At 37.8% G+C, this 18,913-nt stretch overlaps 1 protein-coding gene across 1 annotated transcript; it reads left to right on the forward strand.

Moving 5' to 3' along the window:
* Positions 1-1,687: 1,687 nt before the first annotated feature.
* Positions 1,688-16,332, forward strand: LOC111587656 (intercellular adhesion molecule 3-like). Its single transcript, XM_023297705.3, has 7 exons — positions 1,688-1,956; positions 6,436-6,595; positions 8,575-8,977; positions 10,415-10,684; positions 10,838-11,170; positions 13,905-14,162; positions 14,310-16,332. Exons 3-7 carry the CDS (start codon positions 8,905-8,907, stop codon positions 14,477-14,479), a joined length of 1,104 nt encoding a protein of 367 aa, XP_023153473.2. The 5' UTR covers positions 1,688-1,956; positions 6,436-6,595; positions 8,575-8,904; the 3' UTR covers positions 14,480-16,332.
* Positions 16,333-18,913: the final 2,581 nt, after the last annotated feature.

Raw genomic sequence — 18,913 nt, forward strand, 5'->3', positions numbered from 1 at the left:
TGAGTAATAGTTCTTCAATCTTAGGATTTGAAAGTTTGAGCATCGCTACTGGTGCGTAAAGGATCCATATTCCTACAATATTCCACTAAAATGAAGCATTCGTGTTAAATCATAAGTCTTTAGTGAACACTAAATACAAGCGCAGAGGAACTGTTTTCCTGATGATGAAATGCATTAATTTGTACTGTGTTGCTGCACTGTCTCTGTGGCCCTCAGCTGTAGTCCCTCCATCCGCCCCCCTGCTGTTAGCTGCAGTCAATCACTGTCCAGTCGGGGATTTATAAACCCTGAAGAGCTGACCTTCTTGGCCATCACTGTCTCTGGCAGCTGACACCTGGAGCAGGGTGTGTTTGAGCTATTTGGTTAGACGATCTCTAGTGTTACTGCCAGGGTAGAGTCAGGAAAATAGCCTTTGGTTTCTGTTGCTGGTTTTCCCTTTTTTCTTCTTCTGGTGTAATTGTTCATTTTGACCTTTTGTCAGGAAACTTTGCAATAGTGAGCTGCAAGTAAAGTCCAGGTTTCCTCTGTTTCTTTCAGCTGACTTGTAGATAAACTGGGATTGTAGCCTTTTGTTTTGGGGTGTGTTGATTCCAGATCACATGACCTGCTCCACATGATGCCATTTCCTCCTGAAGAACAGACTGGCAAGACTCCAAGGCTTTCTGAGTTATTTAATACAAAGTAGTCAACAGGATTACTACAATATCTTTATAAGTAACTTTCAATTTCAATTTTACTCAGTTATATATATATAATATTTAGAAGGCTCTTTCTCTAAAAATGTCATGTGGTGTTTGGTTATTCTTGTTATATGTTGACTTTAGGCCTGAAAACAGCAAAAATGTCAACTATATTACAGAAAGTCTCAGTTATATACTGACCCATATCAATCAGAGGAACCAAACCAGTGCTTTTTCCTACATTTTGCTGTTAAGTAGAATTTTTGATGAGGAACTTTCATATGATTTTTTTTACGTTGCTATTTTGGTTCCTTCACTCAGTAAATGATGAGATAAATTTAACATCGCTCCTGACATCCTCTCTCTAGTCTTGTGTTACTGCCCTCCTCTGGAACAAATACGTGTTTGAACAAAGCAAAAACTTAAGTGTTTTTTGAATAATTAATAACTGCAGTGTTACAGACAAAAAGGAGCTAACCAGCTATATCTGGAGAATACAAGCTTACCATTAAGTTGTAGAACCACTACACACAGAGCTGACCTCATAACACAAGACTTACCGCTCAAACACACTGTCCTTGGTGCTATTTATCTTTTGTGGTGCACAACTACCACACTGACTTCTAAAACTGTGTAAATGTTAATTCGAATGTGCACCACCCTGCTGATACATCGCACATATGTACAGTCAAACCAAAAATTATTCATACCCCTAGCCAATTTTTTACTTAAGGTTACTTTTTTCAACCAGCAAGCTTTTTTTTTTTGATTGGCAATGACACAGATGTTTCCCAAAAGATAATAAGATGATGTACAAGAGGCATTGTAGTGGCTATGTCCTGTACTTAGTGTAACCAGGTTGAAATAATAGCAGTACGATAGCATTTATGAAATTCCACCAACCCCCCAAAATTCATGTAAATAATTATTTATTGTTTTGTATTCAGTGTTTAAAATGCATTCCATTTTTCATTGTTATTGGAATTAGTACTGTCTCTTTAAGAGATTGCGTCTTGATGATGACGACACATATATGCGCCGGAAGAAAACAAAAGATATGTCGGAACCACGACGTGCGAGAATAAGGAGAGGCCGAGTGGACTTTTTACATGGAGGATTGACATTAACTTCACGGAGAAGATGGACACTAACTTTACGTGGAAGATGGACATTAACTTCACGGAGAAGATGGACATTAACTTCAGGGAGAAGATGGACATTAACTTCAGGGAGAAGATGGACACTAACTTCGCGGTGAAGGAAAGACAGAACAGCGGTAATATGGACGCATGATTGGCATTCATCATTATTACGTTAAAGAGAGATGGGAATAAATGTTTGTTAAGCAGCATTCTACAGGCCAGTCTGTTTATTTATGTCACGTCCAAGAAACAAAAGAACACAACGCAGGAAAATAACAGCGGGTGTGAAGGCAGATTTTCAGAGGCACACACACATGCCCGTTACATTAGCACTGCTGGTTGTTGATGGTGGCTATATGAGAGTTTTGATGCGCACTCAACTCAAAATAAACAAACGGATTCTTCACAAGAGTCGAAATAATGCCAGTTCTTTATTATCGATCTTCACTCGCAGCTTAAACTTGGTCATAAACAAAATAATAAAACACAAAGAAAGTCGAGCACAGTGGAAAACTGTCTGCCTCGGCTTGTTTCCATCCACAACACCTGAAACAAATCATACCATCAACTAAATGCCCTAACTTAACCCCAGGCCGTCAGCCTCAGGTGAAAGAAATACAGCCCCCTGGGTGGGCAATTACAAAAACAAGAACAAAATGAAATATGGCTCCTACAGGCATCATTGTGGGAAAAAAATACTTTCTCAGCTTTTATTTACATTTAAAAGTAATTTTAAGTCAAATTTTGCTAAGGGTATGAATAATTTCCGGCTTGACTGTATATATCTTGTTCAATGGTTACTGAAGTCAAAAATCAATTTTTTTTTCTACATTTGCACATTGCAAAACATATACAAACCCAGTAAAACATTTGGACACACCTTCTCATTCAATGCATTTTATTTATTTGTATTATTTTATACATTGTAGATTAATGCTGAAGATTAACACTTTTTTATTTACAACATAATTCTATATGTATTCTTTTATAGTTTTGATTTTTGACTTCAGTATCCATTGAACATGGCTTGCATTGTTGCATTGTAGCGCTTCAGTGTTTTTAATCTGACCTCTCTTATCAACAAAGCGTTTCCTTTTGCAGAACTGCTGCTCCCTGCACCATTCAAAGTAAACTCTAGAGGGACTATTGTGGTGAAAATCTCAAGAGATCAGCAGTTTCACAAATACTGCAGCCAGCAATCGTGTCTCGGTCAGAGTTACTGAAAGCAAACTTTTCCCATTTCTGATGTTTGATGTGAACGTGAACTGAAGCTTCTGAGCTGTGTGTGCATGGTTTCATGCATTGCTGCTGCAGGATTGACCAGTTAGATTATTGATTGAATGAGCAGGTGTACATGTGTGTAAAACGTATGTAATTTTGTTTAAGGAGGTATTTTGACTGCTCAGATTGTTTAAATATTTTAAAATTAACAAAATGCTCATCAGTTCACCGAGCAAGGCTGAAAAAGTGCAAAGATTACAGTTAATGATGTAATACTGGTGCTGTACCACTAGAGGATGTTAGACTGCAATCTCACACCATCAGAGGTCACACATTTTCTATTTTTCTATGAAAATAAAAATGTTTTATTAACCTGCGGACATTTACATTATAAAAATGTACACTTCTTGGTGTTTTATGAGCTGATCCTAACAAGTAGTAGCTGTAGGGTTGATGTAATTCATGACTACTTTCCAAAAATAATTCCAAATAAAAATACTGTTACCTGAACAATGTAATAGTTGTGGTAAAATATACATTTTTTTGTAAGGTAAATCTACAAAATACATTGTCAGAAAGTGATATGTCTTACTGTCATACTTTTCCATAAAATGAGAGCACGTAATATTGTGGTTTTTCATGTTAAGAGGGTGTTTTTTATTATTTGTGTTCATGTCCGACACTTAAAATGAGTAAAAGCTGAGGATTTGAATGAATGAACTGTTTCTGATACTTCAGTCAAGATTACAATCGAAGCACAGCTAGTTGTGGGATTACGTAATTCTCCAAGCCCATTTCCTCTCATTCAAGTTCAACTGCTTCCAGATCAGACCAGAAATAAACAGGATTTGCTCTTGTTCCACATGTTTTGGGCACAACTTTCCATGAAAATACTTTGTTATTATTAATATTATCGGTAATATTTAAATAAATTGTGTGGAAACAGCAGGTAGCAAACTGTATTACTGTCTTCTACTGTGTCTTTAATGACACTTTGACTGGGGGAGGCATGTTTGGATTATTTCTATGAAATACCTTACTTCATACTGTTTTCATTTTCCACTTTAAATAGAACTTTCTTTACGGAACGACAGATGTGAGTTCCTGCTGGAGTCTCAGATAACCTCAAATATGAAACCACTGAGCAAGATCACTGTGTCAAATATCATGTGGCATTAAGTGAATCAGTGTGGGCAGATCGGAACTAGCTCAAACCTCATTCATCTCACAGAACCAGCTGTCTTGAATTGTGTTTTGTACATGATTAAAAATATACAAAGTGCACATGAATGTAAAGGACTGTGCATAGCATTATAGTCAACAATAAGTACCAAACAATAATTAGTAATAGTATGTGCAATCTAAAAATCTAGACAAGACAATGCGGGCATAAAAAAGCATAAATGTAAAATTAAAAACGTTAATAAACTTAGAAGACAGACAGCAGAGTAAATAAAGGACTCACTACAGGGAGGAAGAGCAACATCTGGAAAGTAGGAATGCAAATGCTTCTGCTTAGATGAGCTTAGGTAGACTGGAAAAAAAAATCAAAAAGTATGTACCCAGGTCGACTACAGTAGGGGCCTGTAAGCTTTCATTGATTGTTTGTTTCTGTATATATGCCATGTACAGAAGCACAACTACCAACTTAGCCATAGATTACTGAGAAAACAAGCCTTAGTTCTGTAAGACAGTTAAAATCATTCATATATTCATGTTCAGTTTGTGTGGGTGAGTTTCCTGTTCATTAGTTATGACTCCGTGGATACACATAATATTACGGTACAGTTGGTGAGTAGCTGTTGGTTTTGCTGGTGGTTTCCTTTGAGGTTGATAGGCATGAGCTTAGTAATACTTCCCAAGAAGTTCCCCCTCACTTAGCTGATGATCGACACGTACGTCAGTGTTTCACTTCTGTTTTTCTTTATGAAACTGGAAATTTGACGCTGAACAAAAGTCAGAGGGGTTTTTTTCCCACAGTGTAAGACGATGGTATGATGTGGTCGCTAACTTTAGGAGCATGAAGTCACTTTTGAGAATGACTCGTATCCAAAGATATGCATAAACATGTTTGATTTGTTTTAACACCTGGGTTCAAATTATATTCCAATGAACTTTTTACTGGATTTTCACAGTAATCAAGAAAATAAAGGTAACAATAAAAGGCTAATCCTAACCCTTCTTCTGAATTTAATGTATAAAATGTATAAAGATAACACATCTTTGCACAGGCATGTTCTAGTTTGTCATACTGGATGGCTATAGATAGCATTAATGTCTATTTTTACAAGAAGGTGCGAGAGAGAGACCAAAGGCAGATTTCAGTATGTATATGATTATATTTTAGTGCAAGCGGTACACACAGAGGACTTTTTCTGTTTAAAGTACTTGGTTCCTTGCAATAAACAATGGAGTTTACGCAGAAGTCATGTACAATTGTTGCTACTCATGCTAACTGTGGCATGAAGTGCAATGTGTCGTATGAATAACCAGTATCAGCCCATTCTATAAAAACTGTATGTTTTCAATGCATTTGTAAAATACTAAGAGCTTAATAATGTCCGTATTGAAAGTGACTGTAATGATTGGTCAACCTCAAACATTTTTTGGTTAAAAAATGTTTCATAGCGTGAATAAAAACAGCATTTAGATGTTGAGAATGGTAACTTTCTGTACTTACACAAATAACCATAGACTGTATGCTAAAAATAGATGTAGCGTCATGGTATAAAAAGTGGAGCCAGTGTGGTCTTGTTTCTGCACGGCTTTGCTACATGTATGTGCATATATATATATATATATATATATATATATATATATATATATATATATATATATATATATATATATATATATATATATATATATATAAATAAATAAAAATAATATGTTGCTTCACTGCAGCCGTGAGAGAGGCTAATTTTATTAGCTGTTACTCTCTAGTTTTATAGATTATGTGCATGAATACTTACTGCCACAACAACCAATGACGCATCGTGAGAAATAAGACAGTTATTTGTGAACCACGACAGTATGTGTACCCGCCCAGCTAGCATGTGTTAAACTAACTAAACAAGCTTCTTTGTAATATTACATTTACATAATTTGTATGTAGAATATTTTAGGCCTTGTCTCTTATGTCCTTATCAACTATACAGTTTCTAAATTGGAGAAAAATTAAATTCACTATCTTAATCTAACTTATGTTGCAAGGAAATCTGGAGAAAACATTTTTTATGACCGTGCCTTTAGGATTGTGAAACTCTCCATCCTCAAAAAATATAATGCATGACGCTCCTGGTTCAGATCATACAGACACACAGTACCCTAAAAATCACATTGTTTTATTCAGATGGAGGTCAGACTTGACTGGCGTTGTCTTTCTTTTCCAGCTGTGTGACTCTGCTGCTTTAGAACAAGTGCCATTAAAATATCTGGACTTCTGATATGGAGCTCGGCCTCCTCTGGCTGCCAACTGAAGTGGGAGGGAGCCCCAAACGAACCCACTCAGAATAGCTCTGCTGTGAGGAAGAGTAAATGAACACAATGAAGGTCAGTTTTTGGAGTGTGAAGGAATGAAAGTGAGATAGGAAGAGAGGGTAAAGGTGACTAATAGTTTCTCGGCCTGAGGATGTGGAATCTGATTTGGAGCAGGGCTTCTCCTGGTACGAATGGAGGAAGGAGATAAGGGAAACCTGTTCCTGGACAAGCACTTGACTAAAAGGGCTCCAACATTCTGCTGTGTTGCTCGTGTGTTGACTACACTGAAGTATAGGCACTCAAGTGCTGAACTCACATATCTAAACATCCTTCATCTTACATAGCTTAATGCAACATATTAGAGCCAAATGCTGCTTGTTACTCAACTAGGTTATTAGTAGCTTTGATTTTACATTCAAAAGCCATGATTGACTTATTATATGCAATTAAAGGCTAGTTTTCCAGTGTGTTTTCAGTTTTATGTCCAATTTCAAAGCTAAAGATTACTGTGCACTGTAATAATGATTCTGTTGTGATGTACATGTTAAAATAATATGTCAGATAAATTACATTCATTATGATAAATGAATGTCCTTGATTTTGTGGCTATTATTTAAGTAAATATTGAATTAGAAAAATAGGAAAAAAATAAATTATTTTAGGTAAACAAAGCATAATTCTGTAAATACAAATAGATACAATTAGATTGTCTTGGATTAAAGGTGAAACCTCTTCAAGATCCTAAAAGAGAATTCCAGTTACCTTAAGCTCCTAGGAGAAACACTATTTTCATCATAGATTATCTTCGAGATGAATCAGTTCTTTTCAATCCATAAAATATCAAGAAACAGTGAGACATTCCCTTCACAGTTTATAAAATCTCATAGAACCAAGAACCCAAGATATTACATCTGTCATGATGAAAGACATAGAATGGTTTTTGCTTTGTTTTTCGCTTGAAAATTGCATGAAAGATTATCATGTCTTGGTTTCAAAACAGAACCAGGTGAGTCCACAAAAACTATCTTGAAAAGGGTTCCTTAAGCAACTTGGAGAAGCAAATATGGAGCCTAAAGGAACTGTTTTTGATGGTTTTTTGAGGCACCTTTGGGAGTTCTTTAAAGGAACATTCGCAGAAGTGGTTCTTCTCAATTAATCAATTGACCGATTCATCATTTGGTCTATAAAACATCAGAAAACTGTGAGAAATATCCATCACAGTTTCCATAATCCCCAGCTGGAATCTTCTATGTTGTTCTGTCTGACCAAGAACTAAAAATATTACATCTATCATGTTGAAGGGCATAGAGATGCTGCACATTCTTACATTTTTAGTTTTTTTAAGCATAAGAAAGGTGTTTTTTTAAAAAAATATGGGTATACAAAGAACTATCTTAAAAAATGGTTCCTTTAAAAAAAATCAACTCAAGTCTTTTGAAACACCATTTACATTATCTAACAGAACACACTGTTGTTTGTTTAACCTCTTTCTAAAAAGTTTGTTATCAATCCATCCAATCTATTTTTATTCTGAGTTATGTGATGATCGGCATACGTTTGTCTGTCTGTCTGTCTGTCTGTCTGTGCACAATATTACTCAGAACCGCCGCCCAGTACATATTTTGGTCACTATTCGGTGTCCGTACATAACATACACATGCTTAACACACGCCTGTGCTCAGCGCAAAGTCATTTTGTTTGTGGGTACATCTATATTAAATGGCCACATTCTATGTTGCTGTGATTTCTGATCATCAATAACTAATAAACAAATGCCGCATTTCTAAAAAATAAATAAATAAAAAGGCTGCATTTCTGACAATGACATATGGGGGAATGAGCAGCTTTGGCGGAGTACTGCACTCTCTCGCTTTTCTTGTTATTCCAAGTAGCACCTTTATTTTCTGAGAGTTTTTGAATCTCTACATAACACAGTTCTGTTCAGTTAAGTGTTGCTAATCTGTTACCTTCATTTTACTATAATAAGCAGGGTGCTATTTTTTCCTAAGAATGACTCTTGAGGTTTCTGCCCATTATTTTTGAATTCACAGATTGATCCTCCTCCAGCTCTGGTGCTCTCTGAGCCACAGATCCTGGATGTTTGTGCTTCAGTTACATCGGGTCATCAGTCAAGCCCTGCTGGGATTTCCCGAAAATCACATCGTTTCCTAGTGGCTGCAGTGTGCTTTCGTTTTCGTTGTCCTTGTTCATGCTGCATTGTGTGAAATAGTCGGAGGAGTGTCTGCTGCTGCTCATAACTACCCTCCACCTGGAGACAGTCGGACGGGAACTTCACCGCTTCACATCGTTTTTTAACTTTCAATTCGAGCCGCTCTCTGACCAACCTCGGATTCAGATTTTTTGCACTAATCTAACAGGATATGATGTTCCGTTACATATTTTTGGTTGTTTTCTTGACGGACTCTCTGCGCAACTTCCATGTGTCTGGCTGTGGTGAGTTTTCCTTGTTTTACGCTCCATCTGTCATCAGCGGAGCCTTTTACGTACATGAGACAGCCTCGTGTTCTGCTGTAGGGGTTTAGAGCCCTTTGTAAAGGCTTCAGAGGTTTAATATTTGGAATAATTACATATATGTATTATTTTCGATGGACTTGTATGAGAAATGTGGCTCCGTGGCTGTCGCCTCACAGCCAGAAGATCCCCGGTGTTGTGCCAAAAAGTGATCCTTTGCCAGAAAACTGATTGCCACCACGTCTACAGCTGCTTGTATGTGGATCAAACATGCAAATACACATAACAGCATCTGTGGTGACATCGAGGGTTTGTCCTTCTGAAACTTTAACGTCTCGTGTAACTGAATAATTTTCACCAAAGAACTGTTTGCCTGAAGGATTACAATAGAGATGCAGTGAATAATCAGTCTATTAAATTCATCACCAACTGTTTGATCATTGATTAATTTATTTGAGTCATATTTTGAGAAAAAAAACTCACAATTCTCTGATCCCAGCTGTTTAAGTTGGAATATTCTAGTTTCTTTCATTCCTTCTGACAGTAAACTGAATCTCTGAGTTGTGGAGAAAACAAGGCATGTGAGGACATCATCTGAAGCTTTTTTCACCACTTTGAGATTTTACAAACCAAAGGGCTAACGAACTGATCCAGAAAATAGTCAACAGATTAATCAGCAATGACAATAATGAATGAAATCAAGTCATTTTGATGCATTTACATTTGAGTCACAATGTAGGTGTTGGAACTTTTTGGCAAGTGACACTAAATAAGTTGAACTTGTCCTTTAAAGCTATTTTAACTGGTTAAAAATATACTGAATTGGTTTATGTAGAACACAGAGGGAGTAAAATTACAATAAATTAAACATGAGGACTGTTTGTTTTGTGGACGAACATCAGTTTTTGACAGACGATCATTTTTTGACACAACACTGACATAGATCTGGGATCTTTCTGTGTGGAACTTGCATGTTCTCCCTGTGTATTGTGCTTCTTCCCACAGTCCAAAAACAAGCTGAAGTTGATTAGTGGTTCTAAATTGTCCATAGGTGTGAATGTGAGTGTGACTGCCTTCACCCTAAGTCAGCTGGGATAGAAAGTCATTCACTGTGTTGCTCAGGATGGCAATGTCTTTATAATACTCACTCAAAGCTTGTAGATTCTAGTCTGTTGAAAACATTTATAACATTCATCAAACCGTTTGAACTGCTAAACATAAACTGTTAACTTATTTATTGATTCTGTGATTGATAAGAAATCACAGAATTTAAAATATACTTTGATAAATTAGTTAATGAGTGTATAAAGACAGATACTGCATTTAGCATTTTAAACATTAGTTTTCACGGAGGACATTGTGTGTGAAAATGGTGTGTTAAGATGTATAGAATCACAACATTTACTGTGTTTCTTGCAGATGTAAACTGTGCAGACAAGCCTGTATTCACTCCATCCAGACTGGTAGTGAAGTACGGTGACCCGACCTCTGCTACATGCGTTGCATGTCAGGGTGTTTGCCACGACAAATTATTTGGTTTGGAGAAATCAGTGGGAGACGTCACAGAAAACGGAACTATGTTGTATTGGACGGTTGGAAAATTGACAGACTGGGATCCGTCTCCCATGTGCTATTATAATACTGATTCTGGTGACCAGTGCTGTACCACCCTGCCTGTAATTGTCTACCGTAAGTAAAACTGCTGTTTAACAAAATATTCTTACTAAAGAAGGTTTCTTCATTTATATACAGAATTTGATCACTTTATGTGTTGAAAATCTACAGTTACTGATGCTTTGTGTGTCTTACTCCACATCTTCTTCTTTTTCCTGGTTTCTCCAGAGCCTCCAGAAAATGTGTCCATCAGCTTTGTAAATCACAGCGGGCCGATGTTTGAGAACAGCCAGTACACTCTGCAGTGTATTGTAGAGAACGTAGCTCCTGTTGGGAACCTCGTCGTGACCTTCTACAGAGGACAGACAGAACTGAGCCGCCAAAAGTCCAGCAGCAAACCACAGGACAAACCAGTGACCGACACCTTCACTCTGAATGTCAACATCAGCAAAGAAGATAATGGAGCTCAGTACTGGTGTGAAGCCAAACTGGAACTGGGACCTGAAGGACCACAGCCTCCTCCAGTGGTGACGTCAGAAAACATCACTGCCACAGTCCACTGTGAGTCTGACGACAAAAATCATACAATAGCAACACAAGCTGCTCTCAGCAACGCTTTGTATAGTGATTGTATTATAACTAACAGGATAGTATAACCAGCGCTGTTCATTCCAGTTTGGTCACATTTGGGATGTGGTGTTTACATAGAGAACAGAGACAGTTGGTTCTTCATATCAGTATCCCAGTTACTGATTACTGTGTGCTGGCATTCCTGTACCTCAGCCTGATCTTGAATTAATTTGGCTGCTGCTACTGTGTTGGACAAGAGATCAGCAGATGCAAATGCACAGCTGTAACTGGTGACAGCGTCATGATGGAGTTCAGTGACCTTAACTGGAGAGAAAGTTGGGAGCGTCCTCTGACTGGCTGCATAACATAGTTGAGCTGTTTATGAGACCAGAGGGAACAACAGTATGAGCAGTAGTGTCTGAGCTGTGCCTGTGCTGGTTGTTGGCAGTGATCAGAAACCAGGATAAGATGTACACATACAACAGTATCCTGGTATCCCAGACAGCACAATCAGGTTTCCCAAAACTGGGATAAGAACTTATGCAGGTTTCTGAACATGATGTTTACATGCTCAAACACAATGGGTGTCGTTAAAATCCCTGATCATAACCAGGGTACTCAAATCCATATAAACACAATACTTGTATGTGGAGGAAGTTGCTGTTAGTGAGAACCTTACAGATTATTGCTCCACAACTCTGCAGTTCCCACAGCTTTACGGACCTTTATTGCATGTTTCATTTCGTTGGTTTGGTTTTGTGGCCCATAGTTTAACTGTTTCGGTTCTCTCACAGCTCTTATAAGCAGCATTTTCTGCCACAGCAGGCAAAACCCTCTGTAGTAAATCAGCTCAACACCAAACAGTAGATATACAGAACCAGCAACAAGCTGGTGAACCTAACGGAGCACTTAGCAGCTAAACAAGCCAGAGATTGATCCTCTGAAGTATGTGGAGACCAGGAATGCAAAGAAAACATGTTTGTTATATCATCTTAAAAGGCGATTATAGTAAAATATGATACTAAAAGTACTCCAGTAAAAGTCCTGCTTGAAAAATGTTGAATACAGAAATATTCATTGTGGTATGGCCCGTTTTAGAGTGCTGCATTAGTAGGTGATATATTTTAATGTTGGTTTATAATTGGACTGGATTTAAACAGCATTTGAATTTACACTACTATGCATGGTGTCAGATAGTTTAGAAGGTAACACTGATTTATATTGAGATCATCCTTAGCAAACGGTCCACAGGCCACATGTGTTATCAGCAGTCTCTCTTCTAACTTTTATTTAACTAACTAGCATGAAAAAGAATCAGTTTCCTACAACTATGCATGTCGTATGAGCATTTTTAGATGAAGTGTGTAGCGCGTTCTGCAGCAGGTTGAATTATTTTTGATTCAGCACTTCAGTATTTTATTATTGACTTGCTGTTCACCGCAGTAGAAGCACTGAAACAGTTTTTCAGAATAGACACACTGGTCAGTGTGTCACTTCACTACTTTGGTCCTGACTCAAATATCTCTACAGCTAATCCCATGTACTCACATGAAGTTTTGTGCAGTCAGATGATGAACCCTGACTCCCTCCACCATGAGACTGACATTTGTGTTTCAAATGTTTTGATAACGGTTTGATGGCTCACCTTGGTCTCGCATTCATGTCATCCACAGAATGAGTTGTAGTATGTCCATAAACCTTACATCTGGCACCATGCTGAGTTCAAATCCTGATCAAGGACTTTTTAGACCTCTTTTTTTTTTTTTTTTTTAAACTGTCAGGCATTTCTGAACACTGAGACTCCTTCTCACTCCACACACATCATATTGTTTTTGCAAAAAGCAATATCTACAAAATGGATTCAGGTATAAAATGTTTTTCTCTGAAGTGCAGCACAGCAGAAGTGTTTAGTTGTAGAAACTGAAAGTACAGTACAATGGCCTGCTAGGGACAGTCCTGTGGTGAGACTAGCAAGGTACTTTCCACTATGACAAATGGGTGACAACTCTCCCTCCCTCACCACTTGTCCATCACATGTTCATTTCACACATTACACAATATTGTTTTTATGTTCTGAGTATTTTTTAACTTAACCAGCGTATACTATCACAGGTTTGCTTGTTTCGGCATTATGTTACAATTTACATCGAAGCATAATGTAACATGCAGCTGGTTTCAGTGATCTTTTGTCAAGTTACAGGTCCAATGTAGTTGAATTGTTCCTTTGTTCAGACTCACAGTGCTGGATCAGTGTTTGGAAAGGGGCTGTCCAGCATTTCCTGACTGTATGGTTGTCATGATGTTACAGTAACATCACTGGGCCAGACCCAGTGGAGGGTTTTTTCTTTCTCTAGGAATGTTTCTTTTGTATTCGATGGATTAGTTCACCATGCTTTGTGATGGTGGGACTGAAGCTAATAAGATGTGATTGATTGCCTTATCTGGGATCTTGCTCCCTGAGGAGGCAGAGGAGCGGTTGTGATGTGGAAGCATGCTTTTTGTTTGAATAGATATAGGGTAATTTAGATTTTTTTCCCCCTCACTATTCTTTTTTTCCTTTAAAGGAACATTTTTTGTTCTGTTAGTTTGAGTTTCATGTGAATGGACAGTACTGTAATTAAAATCTTCTTAGAAATTGCAAAATGTCCCTCCTGCAAGTTTCAAAATGAGTTCCACTTTCCTGAAATAAAATGTTCTTTTCCTTCTTCCCTCAACCAACACACAGATGGGCCTCATCTGCAGAAGACAGGAAATCTAGAGTCCATCAAAATTACAGAGGGACAGAGTTTACAGCTGAACTGCTCGGCGGTGGGAAACCCCAGCCCCTCTTACATCTGGACCGTCCCACCAGAGAGCCATTCCTCCTTCAATGACAGCGTTGTCACAATCAAATCTGTCGGTTTTGAGCATAACGGGCAGTACACCTGTAAAGTCAGCAGTGAGGACAGGACAGCCACTGTAACTTTTACCGTCGATGTTCAAGGTGAGTTTCATCCCGGTGGATCCTTCTCAGTTGTTTGTGAAACAAGAATTATGTTCACAGTGACTCTTTTGGTATTTTACATTTGTCTGACGTATATTGTTCTCTCTTCCTTTTTCCTTTACCCATACCCCCCACCCACCTCTGCAGCTGACGTCATCCCATACATTATAACTGCTGTGGTAATAGCTGCTGTTGTGATCGTCTTCGTTGGGTTAATTGTATACTTTCAGTACTACAGACACAACAAAATGGGACACTACAACTTGAAGGATGTTTTGAGTTTTCATAAACGGCAAGCTGTGCCCCTTGATCCGTAACTCAATGAAGAACGTGGACGGACAATGTCAAGATACTGCTTTGACTTCAGCTTCAGAGTTGAAGTCGTAAGTCAGATCAACTTCACCAGTTTGAGTCTGGCGTCTTTCTTCCTCTCACTTCATGTTGTTTCTTGTGTTGCTAAACACCTTCACTTGGCATATAATGCCAAAAATGATATGAAGTTTCAACTTGTGGATCCTAAATGCTGAGTGGAACAAGTCATTTCCACTTGCACCAAACTGCTGTGTCTGCAGAAGGTTCAGTTTACTGTATAGAGAAACTTATCTGTTGTTCATACACTTCATTTTTAAGCTGTCGATTGGAAGTGTTTATGTGGGATGTCCAAAGCGCAGATTATTTCATTATTACAGAAATTGCATATGGTTTGATATTTCATTATGTATGCTGGTAAAAGGGCCAAACTCTACGAAAGCAGATGCATGAACTAACACCAACAATGTTTCAGTTTATCTGTGGCAACTAAGCCCCATTCACTGCTAATGAAGATACACAACTTTAAAACAGGCCTCAAACATACTGTTAGTTTTCTTTTAAATATTCTGTCATTTTGTAAAACAGCTGGGCACTGTAGTTTTTCATAAACATTGTCTGTACGACAAAAGGAAAGTAAAGTCTCCAAATAAAAGTAATTTGTTGAGGAGTATTTTCCACTGGAGGCCTCTCTCATCAATACAACAGAACATTGGTGCCACCATGACAGACATTACTGGCCATTAATAGTTAGCAACAATAAATGGATAAATTTAAAACACATTCTTCAAAATTGGGCCATAGAGTCAGAAGCCACATGGGTTTTCCCTCAGTTTTGTAACTGTGCCTTTGTGGTGCATTTTACTGAACACATTTGTAACTTATCAAATTATGACACAATAATTTGTACACGGTTGCTTGGGTTCTTTAGGGGCCTCTTATGTTGTGCAATTATCTGCTTTTCCTTGTTGATAATGTACACCATAAAATCAGAATAAGCTCATTGTTTTGAACATGACCAGCCTTGTCCTTCACCTGAAGCACAACTTTGAGTTTGGTACACAGAAAGAGGCCTCTGGTTCAATAAGTCTGTCTGTGAAGGGAAAAGTGCTGATTTTTGTTGATATTGTCGTATGTCCTGTGTTTGTATTTCTGTCACTTCGTTGGTATGAAGACTTCTCTTGCAAAAAGACTGCAGCTGAAAACCAGCTGTCTGGCACATTGACAGAAATGCTGTTTAATATGTGTTGTCCATAAAAAATCATTAAATGAAAAAAAAAATCCACATAAATATGAACATTTATAACACTGCTGTTTGAAATACATAAATGGATGTGAAGTGTGGATGGACAAACTTTTAAGTTCTGTTGAGTATTATAAGAGCTTGTTTAATGATAAGGTATTTATTCCATTCTCTAAAGACAGGTTTTTGGTGTAAATTGATCTGTCAGACTGAAGAGTGACAAAACTCTAAGTTAACAAGTCCAACTGTGGAACTGATTTTCTGACTGAAACAGCAAATTGGAATTTTTTTTTTTTAAAACAAAAATGTTATGTTTTGGGAAATGTTAACCTAAGTTCATGTTGATGAATCAGATCAGTTGGCAATTTGGCATAAACATCCAGTGTAGCTGCTGTGTAGGTGAATGTGTTTCACTGCTTCTTGCTGTTTTTATCAAATGTGTTTCTGCAAAGAATGTTATAGGTTTATTTCGAGGTGTGATGGCAATATAACACCTAATGTTCAGACGTGAAAGTCCTCACACTCAGCTTCACAGTTTGCATGTAAAACCACTGAAAACGTGAAAAAGACTTTACTCCGACCCACAGCTAGTGGCTCAGTAAAAGCTACATGTGCACAGTTGTGTGTGTGTGTGTGTGTTTGTGCTTGTGTTAGGTTATATTGTGGTGCTAGCTGAGTGTTAGTGAAAAAGAGGAACTAGATAAGCAAAAACTAATGGTGTGCACACTGGAACTTCAGTAAGAGAATACTAGCTTTTATAATATTTGTTGTCACAATGTGAATAAATGAACAATACATACAAAAAGATCCCAGTCTCTTCCATTGAGTCTAGTTTCCCATGTAAAAATCCGTGCTTGCCTCAAGACTGCCAGCCATGGTGGGATTCACAGTGTAACAAGTACCTACTCTAAACCCCAAAAGTAGTGGCTGAGCTGGAATCAGTGATTGTACATTTCCTGTTTATGAGATTCTTCATCGCCATCTTTATTCCTGCAGAACTCTAGAGGCTTTTTGATGTCTGAGGATTTTACGGGAAACTCCACTGCAGAGGTTGTGTGTGGGCTGGATGGAGTAAATACATTCCTACAAATTATTTACTCCTCCTCTTCCTCCGTTCCTCCCTCCACTCTCCTCAGAGGGAGAAATGCAGTGGTTGAAGTAAGGAGGAGAAAAGGGCACGAGGGATTGTTTATTTTGTCCTTGAATGTTGAAAACAGACAAACTGTTGATAGATTCCTGTCATAACTGATGAAATCTAAATCCACCACATCTGCACTGACTTCCAACTACTATTCAGTTGCATTATAGCCTTTGCAATAGATGTGTATAACCCTGTCAGCTCCCGGAGAAAGCCTGCATTATGTCCACTGGAACACAAATCAGTTCATTTATGTCACAGTAAATCTATACATCACTAACATTTTGTTGCATTTCACGCAACATGTATCATCTAAGTCGAGTTGTGTCCCATTCTACTTTACGGCAATAGAGGCTGTAAAGATTTCATAGATATACGTCCTCTGTGAACAGTTCATATTGTAGTTGCTGATGTCTTTGAAGTCAGTAAGATTATTGACATTATCAAAAGGCGGAGTAACTCTTATAAGTTCTCATCAATTTCATTTGCCATGAGGCTGCTGTAAGCTCATAGTTCCTGTTGGCTTTACTAAGAACTTCACAGACATCACTGGTTAGATGATTTACTGTTAAAGGGGAATGAGCAATCCTATTTTCACAATTCTTTGTAACAGCAGCATTTCTCAGCAAAACTAAAATTTCCCCATATTATGAATAGAATATCTATCATGTCATAGATTAATCATGACTGCACATCGAATACACTCTTGCAGACTGTCTTGTCTGAAAAAGAGACAAGAGAAAAGTGTGCAGTACCTCCTTAATGGCAGACTTAGAGGTGCTGACAAAGATGGAGTTTAAAGGGATTTATTTACATGCCATGGATGTGTTCTCACTGTAGGGAATGTACTCATTTCCTCTGAGACTGGAATGAAAACAGCTCCATCCTTCGTGTCCAAATCCCCCACAAGCATGTGTACCAACCTGAAATTGTCCTCTGAAAGGAATGACAGCTAATTTTATTCCCCCAAAGTATCACTGAATTTTGTGTACATATTCACAGTGTAATCTTTAGCTAAGAACTACACTTCCAGAGGAAATGCCTGTACATCTGACCTGGAACTCTTGCTCAGTGCCCTGTGACTGTATGATGACAAAACCTCGTGCTTGGATTGCAAAAGTCAATCTGAATACATGTGTTTAAACATGTGAATTTTGATGTCTTTCATGCACTTACTTTGTAATCTCCTCAGAGTCCCTTCACAACCTCAGAGCAACACAATATAACAGACACAAACAGTACTGCATTGGACCAAATACCTGTGATATAGCATACTGACTAAAAATGTAAATGCAACATGTAATATTTAATTAAATTCTATACATCCTTTTAACACGAGAAAACAAGCATTTGTTGTTGAAACACACTGTATCTCTAGGACAGAATGGACGTCATGAAACAACAAAGTATCCAGACGAGGGTTGAGCCACAGACCAGAAATCATTAGTCAGTAATGAGTCACATGACTCATGAACTGAGTTTGAACTGTTTTTCCAGTCTTTCTGAAAGACTCAGCAAATTTGATGAACAGTTTGGAGGTTAGGACCATGTTGTCAGACATGTCCATTCAGAGCTGTCTGAAAAGATTCCTGGAATTGTGATTATTCAAGTCTTTGGGTACAGCCCTAAATGACACACCACCATCCAAAACACCAGCAGGCCATTCTTGTCTCCCTCTTGTCGTCTGTGGCATTGTGTCATTAGAATAAAACTGTATTTTACTGTGGTCTTTTACAGTTACTGGTCTGAGGAGTGTCTGTGTGCTGGTCACACTATCTGATCACTTTCATTTGATGTAACACCCGGCTAGGATGTAAATTAACCCGGTGGTAGAAAAAATTATCATCACTTAAACAGCATGCAAATGTTTCGAACACAACTGGCTAAATTGAACCCTTTTAAAAACAGAACAATTGAAAATACACTTTCTTCTAAGTAAGAAAAGAAGACCATTTACACACTGCAATTATATTTTTGTTCGGTGTAATCTAGTGATTATGCATCGGCTGAAAATTGCCCACTTCTTATATTTTAAAGCATTTATTAAACTCTGAACATGTG

Source organism: Amphiprion ocellaris, chromosome 4, assembly GCF_022539595.1.
Source record: "Amphiprion ocellaris isolate individual 3 ecotype Okinawa chromosome 4, ASM2253959v1, whole genome shotgun sequence".
Lineage (NCBI taxonomy): Eukaryota > Metazoa > Chordata > Actinopteri > Pomacentridae > Amphiprion > Amphiprion ocellaris.